Source organism: Porites lutea, chromosome 4 (assembly GCF_958299795.1).
Source record: "Porites lutea chromosome 4, jaPorLute2.1, whole genome shotgun sequence".
Taxonomy (NCBI): domain Eukaryota; kingdom Metazoa; phylum Cnidaria; class Anthozoa; order Scleractinia; family Poritidae; genus Porites; species Porites lutea.
In genome coordinates, this window is record NC_133204.1 from 23,478,843 (window position 1) to 23,497,541 (window position 18,699).

Below are 18,699 nucleotides of genomic sequence, written 5' to 3' on the forward strand. Positions count from 1 at the left end.
TCTCACTAGCGGAGTTCGGAGACAACAACTGCTGTGCTTGAAGCTCTGCGCAGAGGATAACACTGCGACCGCAGCTAAATGTGCTAAGGGGTACTATTTCATGGAAACCTACCTCCCAAAATGTTTAAATGGCGAGGTTTTTGAAGGATATTCATTTAACGGACTGAAATTCAGGCCAAATTTGTTTGAATTTCTATTGTTTAATTGAAAATCGATTTTTGTATATTAAATGTAAAGAACACTCAATTGATTGTACGTGCCCATTAATGTTTGTCATATCCATCCTAAGGTTCTCCAGGAATGCTATTGAATTGCAAATAGTGTCATAAAAATGTTAATGGATAGTGTTTGCACTTTAATGTTTGTCTATTGTCCCTACTGACTTTCAAGATGGTTTTAATGACTTGGATGCTGGCGTTAATGAAAGTATGTTTTTCTCTTTTGTACGTCGAATGACGCAAATGAATGCCCAAAAATGTTATTGAATGTTGATTAAAATACATAAATCGTTATTGAATCTGATTAAGGCGCAAATGTTCGTTTTTTTGCGCTAATGAATGTATCTTCGCGCTGTTGGTCGCTGTTTCACACAAATGAATGCGTATTTTCTCGTAATGAACAGCAAAAGGTGTATTTGCCTGACGTTAACGTTGAGCCACTACATATGACAGATATTCTAAACAATGTGTTAATAATCAGCTTTTCCTCAAAGCTGAGGATAAAATTTCACCTCAGAGTCAGTACAGAATAAGGGACATCAATGAGCTCCCTTCATACCTTTTGTTCTCTAAGCTTGTCATAAAGCGCCTCAAGCCGTTTGGATACATCATCCAGTTTACGCTTGGTATGCTGCAAAGTAAGGGATCCAGCTATTTTTTAAACCCACAAAAAACAAGATCAAGAGGTTATACACCTATTTCAATTAAGTTTGCTTCGGTCAAGAATGATACATGATACATGATTCATGTTGCATAGCCCGCGGTGCATTATGCGAACAAGTTAAGTAAATTACGTGCCCACGACGAGCCAAGAAACCACAGGTAACCCAGGCTCTGTGATAGTACCACAGTACGGTTCCAGTAAAATTACAGTGTTTGTATGGGGTAAAAATATCATCCTAAAATTTCTAGGAAATACTAAATAAAGACCAATAAAACTTACTCTGCAGTTAATCTTTGTTGTCCTTATTGCTCCAACGAAGTTTCGTGATAATTTGCAATAATTTGTTTAAATTCACTCTATCTACAATAATAATATACAAGGTAGGAAACACGAGGTGCCATTTTCGCCGACATGTTCTCATTCAACACAACTTTTTCCACGAAATTCGAACTCCAACGGAAAATAAACATGCTAGGATCGTAGAAATAGGATAGCAGCAGATATAGAAACCAATGAAGCTTTCCCAGATAGAGAAACGAATCCCACAGACTTTGACAAACTCGAAGAATATAACCCAAACAGACCGAGAATATACTCGCCGAAGCAACCGGGCCAGATCAACACGCGGCCAAGAAAATGAGGCCTGGGCACTGTACAAGAAAATTCCATCCCGGGGGTCCTGGGGTGACCTTTCTAGGGACCGATACATCATTTGCCCAAAGCCACCCTCCCCTGCTGGAAAAATACTTGATAGAAGGCAATTGTTCTTCCTAGCAAATCACTATTTGCCAGAGCAAACCCCGCACACGCGCCTAAATTTAAATGGCTAAAAAAAAAATTAATATAATCAGGAGAGTCTGCGGAGTTACAAGGCGCCCCATTTCTTTTACTAAGGAATGCAAATAACAGTAATGAAACTAATGAAATAACAACGCGAAATACTTACAAGGCGGGCTAAAAACAAGGTTAAACAAAACGTAGATGATGACTGAGATACTGTTGCTGTGAACTCTCGAGCGAAACTATCGTAAATAAACGGTGAAGCTTACAAACTAATGTCAAAAATTATACAGAAAATTGCGACAGAATATGAATTGCGAAAACTGAGACGAATGTGAAAGGCACGTGCAGCAGTAAACAAAGAACTAGCGCGATTAACATATTTAGCGATTAATGCGGCAGTAACTTCTTGTCAGCCGACTTCTTGTCAATACAAGTGAACGCTCTATCGGTTAAATATGTGAATCATCGTGATACACCTCTCTTTGAATTTGGTCCTGTTGTACAAATGCCTCGGTAAGAGCCAAAATTCACATATCTTTTGCCCGTTTTAAGTTTTGTAAATCCTCCTTCGTTGCTCTTTCCTTTGCCCTTATAACCTTGCCCTATTGATGTTTGATAAACTTTCTGAGGACCAGCACCAGGCGCTGAATATAGTTCGAGAGGGACATAATCTCTTTATAACAGGCCAGGGTGGTACGGCTAGGAAGAACAATTGCCCTCTATTAAGTATTTTTTCAGCAGGGTAGGGTAGCTTAGGGCAAATGATGTATCGGTGCCCAGAAAGGTCACCTCAGGACTCCCGGGATGATTTTTTTTTGTACAGTGCCTAGGCCTCATTTTCTTGGCCGCGCGTTGATCTGGCCAAGCTACTTCGGCGAGTATATTCTCGGTCTGTTTGGGTTATATTCTTCGAGTTTGTCAAAGTCTGTGGGATTCGTTTCTCTATCTGGGAAAGCTTCATTGGTTTCTATATCTGCTGCTATCCTATTTCTACGATCCTAGCATGTTTATTTTCCGTTGGAGTTCGAATTTCGTGGAAAAAGTTGTGTTGAATGAGAGCATGTCGGCGAAAATGGCACCTCGTGTTTCCTACCTTGTATATTATTATTGTAGATAGAGTGAATTTAAACAAATTACTGCAAATTATCACGAAACTTCGTTGGAGCAATAAGGACAACAACAATTAACTACAGAGTAAGTTTTATTGATCTTTATTTAGTATTTCCTAGAAATTTTAGGATGATATTTTTACCCCATACAAACACTGTAATTTTACTGGAACGGTACTGTGGTACTATCACAGAGCCTGGGTTACCTGTGAAGAAACCGAGACAGCAGGGCGGATAAATGTTGGGCGGTGAAACGAGCGCTCCGCTCTTCATTTAATGTGAGATGCGGAGTAGGACTAGCACGAGCGCTCTTTCTGTGCTTCCGGTGCGCTTAAGGCCGGCGAAATTTTCCTTTTTGCAAACCGGAAATCCTATCTTCTTTCTGTAATTTCAGGCTACAGTGTTAAATAGATAAATTCGTTTCATAACAATATCAATAAACAGTTTTATATGTTTGTGTCTGTATGCCTATAAGTCAAACTTGTTGGTCGTATAATGCCAAAATTTGAGTTTAATTTGAAAGTGTTGAATACCTCCTCCTTCCACTAAATATCACCTAATCGTCTGTCGCCGTTTCATTTGCAAAAGCTTAACACTTCTTAACCTCAATTTTTACATATGTTAAAGGGGAACAAATTTTGCATAACATAACAAAAAATTAGATTGATATATTTTGATATAGTGGCGTTGTGCTGCTTCAAACTTTGCTTCTCGGGTGAAGCGCGCCATGGCGATCCGCGCAATGCGTCGCAAATCCGGCAACCGAATGTAAACAAAATTTATGGAGGTTAGTTGTAAGGTTTTTTCTCCGTTTTTCTCTCTAAAACAAAACAAGGTAAACGGTAAAAACTGAGGGGAAACTAATTTTGAAGATTCGAAGAAACAGAAAGACGTATGAGATGTTTTTTTTCAAAATTAAAAAGAAGGATGATGGTGATTGAAATTAGCATAATTTCACCTTGCACGAGCTGCACGCATTTATAAAATACACGTCATCTAGTTATGAAACACGATCTGCTGTCCCTTAGTTTAGCCATGGATGACATGGATAAGATTTTCCTTTGTGTTTTAGACAGTACTTAGGCCCAGTTCAGACGTCGTGCTTCTGCCGTGCCGAACTAAATTCAGGAATTAAGTTCGACAAAAGCACGGCAGAAGCACGGCGTCTGAATCAAACTTTTGAATTAAGTTCGGCAAGCAATAAAGTTCGACAAGAGCTGTCGTGCTACACGGCTCTGGCACGGCAGCGATTCAAACGCCGTGCTTCTGCCGCGCTAAACAAAATTCATAAATTATATTAATGTATTTTGGCGAGATTGCGTTCCCACGGGGAGTTGGGAGAAGAATTGTTACGAGGCATCAGTAAATCCTGAATTTGGTTCGACTCTAGCTGGCACGACGTCTGAATCAAAGTTGTCTTCCTGCCGTGCTACAGTCGAACAAAATTACAATTAAGTTCGGCACGGCAGAAGCACGACGTCTGAACTGGGCCTTAGTTGTTTTTGTTCTAAAACAACATTGACATTGGCGAGTAGTAGAACGAAAATATAATTCAGTGGCCGGGAGTCATCGAAGTAATAAGAGAAACCCTTTGAAAGAGATGTTTGTCTACTCCAACTAAACCTCCCTCAAAAAATAGCAACATTTGCCCCTCGGAGACAGCGTACCAGCTCAAAGGAACGAGGAAGAAGTGCAAGAAAACAAATCAAGCCGCCATAGTTCAGTGACAGCGGCAGTGTCTAATGGACAAACCACATCGCAAGTCCTGACCGAAGTCGAAAACAAGCGACATTTCTAAGCAGAGTCCCAGTCCACTGCATCACACCTTTTTGTTCGGACGCGCTCGTTTCACCGCCCAACCTTTATCCGCCCTGCGAGACAGTAAACGCTACTGGCGCTCCTATGAAACCTAGGTCTTTAGCAGGTGCTGCTTTTTGAGACAGTGATTTAAGTTTAGGTTTAACTCTGTTGTAATATGCAAATGTTGCAGATTTTCAACGAGTTTGCTTGACTCGTGCACGTGGGAATTTTGGATGGAGTTGAAAAAACAAATTCAAGGCGTTTGTTGAACTATAATAACTAACTTCACATTACGCGTTTATATTTTTTTGAGGCAATTTTTTTTACAACTGAAGATAATAAAGGAATAGTGTTCATTTGCTTTATTGAAATAATCAGCATTTTGGCCAAAAACCTCGCGCAGTTTAAACAAGCGGTAAACGAAACGGCTTCTTATTTCTTACTGTTAGGTTTAAAAATGAAATTCTTCTGCTCGCTCACTCCTAAGAATTTGCGCAACCATTTGAGATGAGAGCTCTCTTGAACGCCTTCTCAAAAAGTTTTTTTAAATGACGCATGGACTCCATCATTCCAACGAACACTTCTCGCTTCAAAAAGGTTTACCATAGTGCATTGTAGGCTACGAAATATGGATCATCCATCATTGATCATGCTTCACTGGAGCAACGTTAATTGATATAGGTGTATACATGTATCTTTCGTTACAAATATAAATCAAACTCATCAACTATTTACGTCATTTCAAAAAATATGGAATAACGCCGATTTAAACTAGAAGATCAACGATCTTTTGATGTAGGTCCACTGGCAAACTCTTTGATGCAAAATAAGTCCCTACAGCTATGTACAGCGGGTTAAGGATAATGACAAGGTACACACCGTGAGAAAAAAATTCTTTCCTTTTTGAAACGTCTCCTTTTAAACAGCTGTGAAATGAATTTTATCTTGCAGTTGCAGCTAAACACCTGACAGAGGATTTTTTTCTCTTGAAATTGATCAGGAAAGCTTTCTTAATGAGTTTAATCTTCTGGACGGTTTTCTGCATTACGATTGACAAGTCAAGCGCAAAGTAACTTTAAAAAAAACTACAGGTTTTAAACGAAGTTTTTCTTTGGAATGGGGTCATATTAAGGTGACTCGACCCAGTTATTTTGTGAGGGTACCATCCTACTTTGGTCTCACCGTACCAAAATTATCATACCTCGGTGGGCATTCGGAAGTCAGCCAAGCGCGGTCATTGCACGCGTGCCGAACAAGAATGCTGTATCATGACAGACTAGAAACAATAGAAAACTCCCAAAGCACAAACTCAGCCAAAACGCTAAAAATTTTCAATGTTTACTCAAGTTTGGGCTTATAGAAGATAACGTCACAGTTTTTCAATGATCATGAAATTCAGAATCCGGGTAGTTAGTTAATCAATTGTGGCGCTGAAAAATTTGAAGGAAAAAAAACTACGAATTTTTAAGAAAATGCTTTCTTCGTGAGAAGGACTCTTAAACGCTGACAAACGACAACAAATAGCTAAAACTCTAATTTCTATACGTTTGCATTGCTCGAAATCGCGCGCATTTACATGGCCCTAAAGCTTTTTGCTGACTTGCAAGGACCCACCTGTTACAAAGATCCCCAAAATAAAAGGATAGATCTCATAGTTTATTAGATATAATCGTATAAAGTTTGCTTATCATTTTAGCATAAATCATGACCTAAATTTGGAAACCGCTGAATTTCTCGCATTGGGTCTTTGCGATTTTGGTGAAACTCTGTTCAACGCAAGGCACTAATACGCACTATATGTAGCCGAGAGATTTTCACGAAAAAATGCCGGCAACAGCAGAATTTCGACTCAGACCCCAAAGAGGCGTGGCACTATAACCACGTGACATTTACTCGGATCGCCAAAAAATCTATGCTATATTCTAGATTGATCTATATGTTATCCATGCTATATGTTAGACTTACGATCAAAGCAAAGGTGGGGATACCAGAGAGCTTCAAAGTAGGATGGTACCCTCACAAAATAACTGGGTCGAGTAACCTTAATCAAACCTGAGAGCTATAGCAAATTAAAGCTTTAAGTAACGTCACAGTAAAACGTTCCTTCAATGAAAACTTACCGGGTTATTAGCAGTGTTCTTACATCTCTCAGCTAAGCCATTGAAAGTATCCTGAAGTACAAAGTGCTCAGATGGAATGGGACCTTTCATGACTGGAGCAGGGCCCGACTCCTGAATAAAATGAGTCATCAAGTAAAAAAAAAAAAACCTCAGTCGTTTTGCCACTGTCAGAGAAAAGGGACACAATTATATATGGTAACTGTCTTATGTGCAAAGCTACTCCTACAAAACTTGTTTTCTGCTCAGAAATTACAATATCGGCCTTTGTCCAGAAACAAGATAGAACCAAAGGATGTTTACAGCCTTATTGAAAATGCAGCTCTATACAATATGTCAGTTTATTATATAGATACTTATGAAATAGCAGGATTTTTCCTTTTACCAAAAAATCATATCTTCATCGCGCGCAGTGAAGATACTATTTTTATCTTTCATGTGTGAGGATATTGGTGTCGCCATGGTTACTAACATTAATTTTGACTTTTTGGAACAGAAAATATAAGTATTATTGTCTTTATTTCTCCTTTATAACTTTATATCCGAGTTTCATAACATTTTTGTGACAGGCATTTTGTGATAGGTGACCACTTTAATTGCACTATTTTGCTGTTTCGAAAATGAAAAAAAAAGTTGTGTTTTATTCAGTATCTATAATATAAAACAGAACATTACATGGCCGCTTGGAGAGCGAACGAGTGAGAGATTCTTTCAGCACGAAAAGGTAAAATTCGTATGCCCGCGCGGACATGTAATATCATCTATATGTACAATATCACTATAGTCTATATATCAGTGCGACTGACATGGTGAGAAGAGATGCTGGTGATATAATGAATGAAATAAAGAATTGGTCAGTGCATGGATATGATATATTTAGTTAAACATTTTAGGTAACTTTACTTTGATAGATAATTATTGGCCGACAACAGTACTTTATCTGGAGATGCTCAAGTCAAATCACCATGGCACTAACCTGTCCACCCCTTTCCTCAGGAATTCTCCCCTGGTTCTTCCTGAGGGGAGGGGGCTGTAGACAGGTTACAAGCAAGAGTTTTATAAATGACATTATTGTCGAGTCCTGAGGAAGGTAATTTTTCACGCATCTTTCTTGTTTGTGATGAGATACGAGATTAGGAAACTTTGCCTATCGTTTTGTTAAACATCTTGAACAAACTGAATTCACTGTGCTTAAGAGCTTGAGTGTTACACAGGTGTTTACTGGCTTAAAAAATTGTGCAATTATTATTTGGTTATTTCAATGTAGAAAAAATAAATGAGAAATCAAGCATTTCGCTTGAGTATCAATTTATTTAATCGTCCAAGGCGAGGCTCCATTTCATTTTATGATGTTGAAGGTGGCGTACTGTTATGGAAGATGAGCTACAGAAGTATTTTAAAACACTTTAAGATTTAACTCTAAAAATGTTTAAGGTCGTAGATTTGAATACCTGCGCGGAGAACGAGTACCAAATCTTCTTCTCGTAATCGCAGTAAATAAATAGATGATTAAACATACACTGAGAAGAGCGCAAGAAATAATAAAATCTATCACCGAATATGAAGTTAAATAAAACTGGACAAGCGCGTTGATAGCGCAATACATGCACCAACCTCCCAAGGCCTATTGGGATGCACGCATGCTAAGGAACGACTATCGCTAAATCTCGTATTCGTCGTCGATGTTAAAACTATGTTGCACAAGACATTGCGACACGACATTAGAATTTTTATTATCCACGTTCTCAACGCTCTTTGATGCTCCTGAATTAACTTTGCCAATGAAGTAAGTGCAACTCTATGTCGGTTAACAATTACAATAATGCTAAAATTAACGCTGTAAAAATTGATTTAAGAAAATACTTACGAAATTATATTTTACTTAATGAAGAAAATTTCGTCTTAAACAAGTGCTATTAGGAAGAAACGTGACCAAAATGTCATTTATTTAAGGTTTTTAAAGCGTATTTTAAGTGATTTACCTGAGGCGGGTTTAAGTGGATTGGGTGTGGTTTGATGATGTGATTGGGTGACGGCGGTGGGGAACCATCATATACCTTAGGAAGTTGTTGCGGGGGCATGTCCCCAAAACTAGGAGGTGCACCCGGTGGACCACTCCCCTGAGGCATCATTGTAGGAGCACCAGGGACAGGGGGGGCACCTTGAGGAATACCTGCACGGAAACAATGACACAAATATTAGTAAAAGAGAATTTCTCTACGTCGCCGAAACAACTTTTTTCCGTTAGCTGTTGTGTCGTAATGAAAAAATTGATTAGTGTCCTGACATCCTTCGTTTTCTAATTATTTTGATCACCGTCCTAAACATTTAAGAGCTTAGAATGCTAGGCTTTTATAAACCCATAAACATAAACATAAACCTTTCCTCTCCTTTCTTTAAACATTGGAACATACGAAAACCAGGGAGGCTCACTAAGTATTGTTTAGTTTATTTTCTTCTTTTACAGTTTTGGGAACATACCACCTGGAGAGGGCTGCTGTTGCTGCTGTTGCTGTTGCCCTGAGTTAAACAGTGGAGTAGTAATAGGTGCTGGCGGAGTGAAAGCTGGAGCCTGCCGAAAAAGAAAGAAAATCATATCAGAGATCAAAGCCTTGTTGGGTCAAAGCCTTGACCCAACACGGGTTATAAAACAAAGTTAAAGGATGAACTCACTTCTTCAAACTTCTCCGTGCATAGCGATTCGCCAAAAATACCTGGCCATCACAGACACTCTCAGTCTCTCAGTCCGTTGGTCAGGGAGATCTCCGTATCAACCATCCAGTGATTAACGAAACAAAGGATAAGACTTACAGTAGGTATTGGTTTCTTGAATTCACAGTAACATTTAATGCTTACCTGCTGTTTTTTGGCTCTCATGATATGAGTATCTTTCCAAGTACCTGGTTCTGCAATAAAATGAAACAAACTTAAGGCCACAGGTCACAAATTCCCAGAAACAAAATACTAACCTGAGATCAGGCCCAATTTTAGCGGGTCTCGTACATTCTCTCTAACGGCTACCGCTAAAATTGGGCCTGATACAAACTCTCTTAGATTTTGGCTGTAATGCAAATTGGCTGTTAGAACAACGCCACAAGATCTGATTGGCTGTCGGAAACGCCGGAAGTTGAAAACGCTTATTCCTCGCGTGGTTTTTTTCCTGAATGATCCCCCGTGGGCGGAGAGAAGGGTCGATTTTGCCGTCTCTTTTATTATTTTATGGTCTTATGGTAGGAAAATATGGACATTAAGAAAAGTCATATGGTTGTTCATATTTTCTCTGGATTTGCTTTATTTACGGAACTAATGTGAGTGTATCGCGGAGTTCAAGGTGCTTTTTTATTTACCAACAAACGAGTGCAAATCAAAATACTGTCCATCTTAAAAGTGGTTTCATTTGAAAGTTTAGCCGGGAATGACTTTTCTGAACGTGGTACGCAAGCGGAGGCTCATTGCGAAAGAAACCTCAATCGCCAACAGTGAAGTATTAACGAAAAACATCGCATCGCTGCTCAAGGAATTTTTGTAGGCATTGTCATAAAAGCTGCAATAAAATGAAACAAACTTAAGGCCACAGGTCACAAATTCCCAGAAACAAAATACTAACCTGAGATCAGGCCCAATTTTAGCGGGTCTCGTACATTCTCTCTAACGGCTACCGCTAAAATTGGGCCTGATACAAACTCTCTTAGATTTTGGCTGTAATGCAAATTGGCTGTTAGAACAACGCCACAAGATCTGATTGGCTGTCGGAAACGCCGGAAGTTGAAAACGCTTATTCCTCGCGTGGTTTTTTTCCTGAATGATCCCCCGTGGGCGGAGAGAAGGGTCGATTTTGCCGTCTCTTTTATTATTTTATGGTCTTATGGTAGGAAAATATGGACATTAAGAAAAGTCATATGGTTGTTCATATTTTCTCTGGATTTGCTTTATTTACGGAACTAATGTGAGTGTATCGCGGAGTTCAAGGTGCTTTTTTATTTACCAACAAACGAGTGCAAATCAAAATACTGTCCATCTTAAAAGTGGTTTCATTTGAAAGTTTAGCCGGGAATGACTTTTCTGAACGTGGTACGCAAGCGGAGGCTCATTGCGAAAGAAACCTCAATCGCCAACAGTGAAGTATTAACGAAAAACATCGCATCGCTGCTCAAGGAATTTTTGTAGGCATTGTCATAAAAGCTGGTGACGCTAGTGTTAAGGTAACAGACTTGTTGTTTGCCTTCGCTTTTTGTAAAAAACAAACCAGGAAAACTGGTGTCCTCCGGCTCGTTTGGCTGTTTGCTGATTGTTAATTTCGATTGACAAATTTAGCGAGCCAAGTTTTTAGACCTGCAGTAAAACAACACAACTAAGGAGAACTACAAAGTGTGTTTGTAAGATTGTTTGTCGTTTTGCTTATAAATCAGTTGAGCATACAGTTCAACCGTGTCCATTCGTTTTCCAAAGTGGCAGATAATATTCACCTGGATTTGTTTAAAAATATATTTTTTTACACGTTTGTTTCTCTAGTGAATTCATAAATTGCAAGTGTACGCACGGGACTAAATGCACTTGAGAACTCGTTTGGTTTGTTCTGAGATAATTCATATATCCTTTGAAAAAGTTTGCGATATATTTCTCCAAGATTTTTAAAGATTTATGTACTGAAAATCGGGGAAAATTACCGAGGAGAATATTAAGGCAACAGACAAATAGACCAGTTAAAACTAAAACGTCGTGTCCCCGTCTTTTCGAAAAATTTTTACCTTCTATACCAACAGAAATAACCTCCCAGATCTCCTTTAATCTCGAAAGAAGTTAAATGTGATTGTGCTGACCGTTTAGTCGAAAAAAATTAAAAGATAAAAGCTATTTTTCAAGACAGCGAGTCTGCATTTTTCCCGCGTATACTAAAGGAACGGAAGTAGTTTTGGTTGGCTGATTCGTCAAATGTCAATCAATCAAAAAAGTGGGCGGAAGACGTTTCGTAGAAGGTTTTTATCAGGCTCTATTTTCGTTTCGCCTTGCCCGCCGGAATGTTATTTTCAAAGCGAAACGAAAATAGAGCCTGATCTCACGTTACAAAATACAAAAAGTTAAATACCAAGGATAAATATGAAATAAATATCAAGAGAATCCATACTGGGTATTACGTTGTTATTCCCATGATATCTTATTTAACAAAAAGTGATATTTCAAGGGGACATTCAGTTTGATGCTGTATTTTGCTGTGATGTCAAAGGAGATACCTTATTTCTAACTTTTTATGCAACCAACTCTGAACTTGTACAATTTGACCATACAAAGGAGCACTGCAGGGAATCTTAATTGTAAAAAGTCAATTCAACTACTAAACGTGCGGGCAAAATCCTGAACTGTGATTTTCCAGATTGTCATGAGGTGCAGTTTGTTATGGTGCTGAAAATTTTCTAGGGTTGACATACCAGTTGGAGGGGGTCCCGGTGGAGGAGGGGTAACTGAAGGTGGTGGGTGAGCAAAGGGAGCCCCAGGTGAAGCAGCACTTCCTGGATTGAAAATCTGCACTGGAGGCTGCTGGCCTTGAGAACCAAACTGTCCTGGTGGTGTAAGCTGTGATGGCCCAGTATTGGAAGATTGTGGTTGATATATTGATACTGGGGGTTGGTGGGACCACGAGGACTGAGTTGGTGCAGGAACTGCTGGTAGCTGTGAAGGGACGCTATAGTAGGGTGTTGGCTGGGAAGAAGGTGGGAACTGATTAAAAGAATGCTGGGAGATAGGCGAAGGTTGGGAAGACTGTGGCTGGTAAGCAGCTGGATTATAAAACTGTGTCTGTGGTGGAGGGACAGAAGATTGATAAGGTGGGTTGCTGGTCGGGGCTGCTTGTCGTGGCTGTGCTTGGTACAGCTGTTGTTGTGGCAGCTGTTGCAGGTGCTGCTGTTGTGACACTCCATAGCCTGGCTGATGTTGCTGAAAAGGAACAAAGAAACTAGACTGTAGAAGGCACTAGTGTAATAACTGGACCTAAACGTAATAAAGGTCCCATCCGTAATAACATTTTAAACTCATGTATTCTGGTCCTACCTGTGATAATATTTGGACATGTGTAATAAAGACCGTACTGTAATAATTAGCTTTATCCTCAAACCGGTTATACGCCAACAACAAATTATGACCAATAAGGTAGATAGATAGATACGTTTTACAGACAATGTACGCGTGGCCCTCAACCAAAAATTAAGTATCAAAACTGAATCAAAAATTAAGTAATGGATAAATATACAAAATCAAGAAAGTCCTACTAACAAGCTATAGTTACAAATATTATGGTCATGAAAGGTACGTTTTAAGTTTCCGCGAAAATGTACGGATCGACTGGGCTTCTTCGATGTCTTTTGGGAGTTCGTTCCAGCTCCTAGCTGCTGATTTTGGGCAAACTAGTCCTAACCTTTGGTAGTATAAGAGATCAAAACTGGAAAGTCACTTGACCGCGCGGAAATCGACATCTGCCATTTAATTTTATCTTCCAGTGCTCTACGTCACTGTCAAACTACAAATACACACCGGCATAGTAGTCAGGGTTCTATCTAGGGTATCTGAGGGGTAGAAGCTTCCCCCCCAAAATGCCCGACTTCCCCCATAAAAATCATTACAGTATATAAGCAGCTATATCGGAAAAATTATCCAGACACGACGAGGTCGGTGCTCACACTGTAACAAATCTCAAAATTGTGTCTCAAAATGCACCAGATTGCATCTCAGGGCATACTCATTTCCAAAAATTTCCGGGGGAGCATACTCGCGAACCCCCCTAGGAAACTCGTCGCCTTCGGCCACCCGGGACTTCTCCAAACCATAAATCCTAGATAGACCCCTGGTAGCTTGTCTAGAAAAACATGAGCTAAACGGCACTGGCCATTGAAAAATAAGGCTGTTGCCTATTAGAAATATTAACCAAAGAAAATTTGTGCTCATTACTGCTTTACTGCGCTGTTACGGAGGTGAATTTAGTTGTAAGAACATTAAAATTCTTGTTATCTCCGATTTTAAGAAATTCTCAATTGTATTTTTTTCTTTCTTTAAGCCATGTGAATTTAACAACGGCATATGCTTTATTCTATATTTCAGTAATGCAAAAGAAACAATTTTAAGGTACTCCTTCTCTGCAAGTCCTGACTCTCATGAAATTCTACCAATAAATTCTGATACGTCAACAACTCGTGCGTAAATACCGTACGCCCGCACTTTCCACGAAGTATTCTATATTTATTACGCTTGGCTCCAAATGTTATTACAGATGGGACCTTAATAGGCCTTTTGCAGTAGTTGATCACTTGATCAACTTTTTGTAAACACGAAAACAATTCGCTTTTGAAAAATTTTGTTCTGAAAGAGCATATTAAAATTAGGTAACCTTTAAATTTTTAGCCGTATATCTCAAAAGTACCGATTGCAACGACCGCCGAAAATTAGAAGGAATTGTATGGGGAAAAACAACTCTTGTCACCCAGTCACGCTTAGGTGGTATTCCACACAAATCCTTGTTCAATCTTTCCCTTACACTTTCAAGGGCTCAAATAGCTTGTTATGAATAAAACCCGTAATGAGCCCCGTAATGCTTAAGGGAACATTTTACGACAGTTTGAAAATTTGGAAATTTGGAAGACGATGGAAATGGGGAAGGGAAGACTTGACTAAAATGGATTAAACAGGGCATTTAGCATTGAGAAGCCCTATGCACCTGCAAATAAATGTAAACAGGATATATACCATTCAAATACAAGGGAGCACGTGAGGTTGGACATGGTGCTCGGAATTATTTTACAATAAAGCTGCACTGAGGTCCTCAGTCTGTTATTGGATTGCAGCTTAAATCTTTCCTGACCTGTGTTTGAGCTTGGGTCTGCAGCATCTGAGGTAGTGGTTCAGCTTGAACGTCAATCCTTTGAAATGGGAATGGTGGAGGAGCAGAGGCAGAAGTGATGTGACTTGGAAATTGTGAATTATACAGGCGATCCTTCAACACACCAAGACTGACCTGAAAACGTACATGATACGCCATTTATTTTAACTCAAGAGATGGACTACTGAATGATTCAAAATTTCGTCACGTTGATCGGGGTTAGTAGGCAAAGCAATAAATGCAGAGAACTTGGCAGCAAAATGTACGTTTTTAACTAACCTGATCATTCACAGTCATCAAGTATCCCATAGCGGTCTCTAGACATCCTTGGGCTGCCAAAATCTCTGCATATTTACTGTGATTAAGGAAGAAAAGAGAGAGAGAGAAAGAGTAAGCAATCGCACTTTACTTATGATTGTGTATACTAGATTAGCAGACTTCTACAATGATACAATGAAACCACCACCTGTTTTCAGTCTAATGCGTTCTGACAACTTCTAACATCAGCTAGTCTTAAAACAAAAAACTACAACTGACCTGCTACTTAAAGAAAAAACGACACCTTTCCTTACAATACAATATAAAACAATTCAGTCATTAATATGTCCCAAAATAAGATTTTCAATGTTAATTTACAATCCTTTAAAACTACTTCAACAAAATTGTAACTTTACAAACAATAAATACCTCAGCTTTTCAGCCAAAACAGATGAACCACTGTCAATCAACAGTCGGCGTTCCCTCTCCACAGCCTTCTTCAAGATCATCACTTTCTCAATCAAGTCCTTTCCCGGTGTAAAGAGACGAGGTTAAAACTTAAAAAGTAGCTAATATTCAGCAACTGTAAATCTATCATTTAAACACTTTAGCAACAACCCTATGTCGGTCTTCATCAAGACAATTTTTTAATACAATAGAAGACCCACAACATCAGAAAATTTTTAATCAGTATTTCTCAAACCCAACATGACTTAGCCCTACAAAGAAGGTTGGAGGATAATAATGCTAGCGTTATAATACCATAACTGCCCCTCATGTAGCCATTTTAAAAGAGATAACAGAGAGATGACTTGAAGAAAAAATTTTCAGGGATGGCAGCAGCAACAGCAGCATAACCCGGCAACAAGCGGTTTATTAGTACCCATTTTCCTTCCCAACGGTAGGATGACTCCTGAGATGTCGTGACAAAATGCATGGAAAACAAAATAATCAAAACACTTCACAAACCTGTAGGGCCAGAGGAGAAGGCTCAGCAGGCATGTTTCTAGACCTGGAAGGAAAAAATAAGACTTTTATCAGGAGCTTCCCTAATATTTACCTTTTGTTACGAGCAGTACTAGCTTTGTACTTACATTCCACGTTCCTATATTGGTATTAACATGAAATGTGAGGAAGGGCCACAATTAACGGAACGCGATGATAGGACCAACATCACCTGCACTCACCAACAAGACACAAACTTCTCCACATTTCCAGCACATATATAACAGACCATTGCATTAGTACAGTGCTCATCCCCCTCCTGTTCCAACCTTTGTCCTAACAGGTCACACAGAGCAGTAAACTCCTCAGCCTTGGCATATGTCACAAGAGCTGCAAGGGCTTCTCTCCAATTCTCCAGTACACAGCTCTCCACTATATCCCGCCAGTCACGATTTACCACAACTGACATGAGCTAAAAATACAAACATAGTGTGATTGAGTCACGGAACCCACAGCAACATAAAATTGATGAGCACTATGAAAAAAATGTCCCCTGGCCCCCTCATTTCCTTTTTAAAGGGAATTCCTTCCAGATAAAGCAGACGTATAGACACTTACTCTGGCAACATTACTCTTGCTTTTTTCAAAGTATCTTGCTTGAATTCTGGCCAACAAGTCTGGGCCACCAGCAATGGCAAGAAGAAAAGCATCCGCCTAACAAAATTATATAAGAAAATAAATAATACAGTTAATATAACTCTGCTCTTACCAGCACTTCACTTTAATGGACAGCTGCTGAACCCTCGGCAAAAAAAAAAAAATATTATAGACACATGACTGAAACAATTAGTCCTGTTGTTACAGAATCTTGCTATGATGGACTTACTGTAGATGCAATCAATACCCGTAAAAAGGTTCAATGTAAATAATACTCTAAACCAAGGATTAACAGGTATTCCCCTGTATATATATCTGTGTGGATTTGCTAAAAGGTACCTCCAGGAATTTTGCAGAACATTCTCATTTGAGGCTCGTTTAATTTACTATTTTTCTTCGTTGTGACATTTTCAGTAGACAAATCCTCTAACAGGCTGAAGTAGTATAGACATAAAATCATGTGTTTGTAATGTTGGTTACATCTTTCTCCACCCCCTCCCCTCTCCTACCGCGATCATTTCCCATAATTCTGTCCGTGTGATCAAACAATCTTATTGAAATCAGCGCGCACGGTAGAAGTTGTTTTCCGTGGTCGGTTAATTTCTAAATATCTTTTTCGCAGCCAAAAGTTTTCCGGGAGGGGTCATGAAGTCTTATGAAGGAACAAGTCTCACGATTGGTCAAGTCTACCGTTGTCCAATAAGTTCCAGTATTTCGTCTCATTTTGGCCAAACGAAACGACGAAACACTTATCTCGTCTTGAGACGGAAAGGCATCATATTGCGAGCTTTGATGTGGGCGGTGACGAGTCTCTGGCCTCCAAAAGTAGTTTGTAGAAGTCAAATCTATTCGGCAAGAGCAAAATTGAAGCTGATTTCTGATCAGGCCACAGTTTTATTTGAAGGCCGGCCTCTATGTGTCCCTTTCAGAACGGCTCGTCTTCATCCGGGATCTTGAATAAATCGACTTTGTCAGGAAAGTTTACATGTGATAATTTATGTGGAGAAAGCGAGAGTTATTGAGCGAGAATAATTTTTTTCATATTTCGCCCATATCAAGTGTAGAAAAATTGTGCCTGGTTGCTTGTGGATAGTTTTATCAATGCCGCGAACGTGGTAAATTGTGTGAGTTCCTGAAGTTGTTGACAGACAGAATTAAGGTATGTCGTGGTGCTCGTGTTGTAAGAATATTGTGTGCAAGTATAACAAAGCTTCGTGAGTGTTTAGTTGACGTGATTCTGGGCTCAAGAAAGATGAATTCTAGGTTTAAGTCAGGCATCTCGCTATGGGCCTCATGAACCTCACAGTTTGAGAGACTGAAAGGTCATAATTTCTGTGCTTTTAAATGTTGTTCATATCATTACAAATCTGTCGCTTTCACCAAGAGGGATTTTTCGTGTGCTGCCAGCGATTAATTTGTCCTTTTAAAGCCCTAACTAGCGACTTTCAACTGCTTTTTATTCACCTCAAGGGTCAAATGGTAAAACTTAAAATGTCTGTAGGTACCTTTTACAACTCCAGTCAGATATAAAAATCATTCGTAAAGCTTTTCCAACTATGTTCCAACATGGAACTTTATAATTTTTCTGTCTAATTCATGGATATCCGAGATTACCTCTCTGGTGATGAATGATTAGCAGTTTTTCTTGAATTACTTACTAGTATGTATTATGATATTTGAGTCATTTATAAATATGTACACAAAGTTTTAGGGCCAGTTCTGGCGACAATGGTAGCTGGTGTTTGCTGTTGAACTTGTACCAACCCATATGGTTTGTTGTGTGGTTTTTCTTTTAAATACACATGCCTACAAATGTCAAACTGGTCATACCATTCTATCAGCATGGAGACAAACATCTACTGCTGCTTCAAAATTTCCCGTGAGCAAAGCCTGAGTGATGAGGCCATCAGTATCTGCAAAGAGATTTATTACCTGTTATAAAATGGGGCTTTGCAACAAACCTGTAGAATTTTCCAGTGTTATTTTGCACATTTTTGCACTTCATACAAGTCGTATAGTCAACCTACCGTGCGAGCAGTGGTTTCTCCAAGCCGGACGCCATGCTACGAGGGGACAGAAAAACGTCCGTAGCGTCCAGCCTGGAGAAACCACTGCTCGCAGGGTAAAAACCGTTATTTGTTTACATTAATAATTTAGCATTGTTGTTTACTACTATTCTACTTTATTCTACTGTGAGGTTATGTCCCATACATTTAACTGTAACTGGAACAGTCGGGACAACGAATGTCATTCATTAATTCATTCATCGCCAGGGTGTTGTTAC

General features: G+C 39.3%; 1 protein-coding gene across 1 annotated transcript in view; it reads right to left on the reverse strand.

Annotated features, from left to right (window-relative positions):
- Positions 1-18,699, reverse strand: part of LOC140933002 (protein transport protein Sec31A-like) — a 108,130-nt gene that overhangs the window by 4,582 nt on the left and 84,849 nt on the right. Inside the window, exons 19-31 of the mRNA XM_073382509.1 lie at positions 18,246-18,328; positions 16,377-16,472; positions 16,001-16,230; positions 15,783-15,825; positions 15,243-15,340; positions 14,835-14,910; positions 14,538-14,690; positions 12,118-12,622; positions 9,548-9,597; positions 9,176-9,263; positions 8,674-8,864; positions 6,695-6,805; positions 778-849 (exon numbers count right to left, since the gene is read on the reverse strand). Coding sequence (XP_073238610.1) covers positions 778-849; positions 6,695-6,805; positions 8,674-8,864; positions 9,176-9,263; positions 9,548-9,597; positions 12,118-12,622; positions 14,538-14,690; positions 14,835-14,910; positions 15,243-15,340; positions 15,783-15,825; positions 16,001-16,230; positions 16,377-16,472; positions 18,246-18,328 — 1,796 coding nt within the window. The remainder of the gene's footprint in view (positions 1-777; positions 850-6,694; positions 6,806-8,673; positions 8,865-9,175; positions 9,264-9,547; positions 9,598-12,117; positions 12,623-14,537; positions 14,691-14,834; positions 14,911-15,242; positions 15,341-15,782; positions 15,826-16,000; positions 16,231-16,376; positions 16,473-18,245; positions 18,329-18,699) is intronic.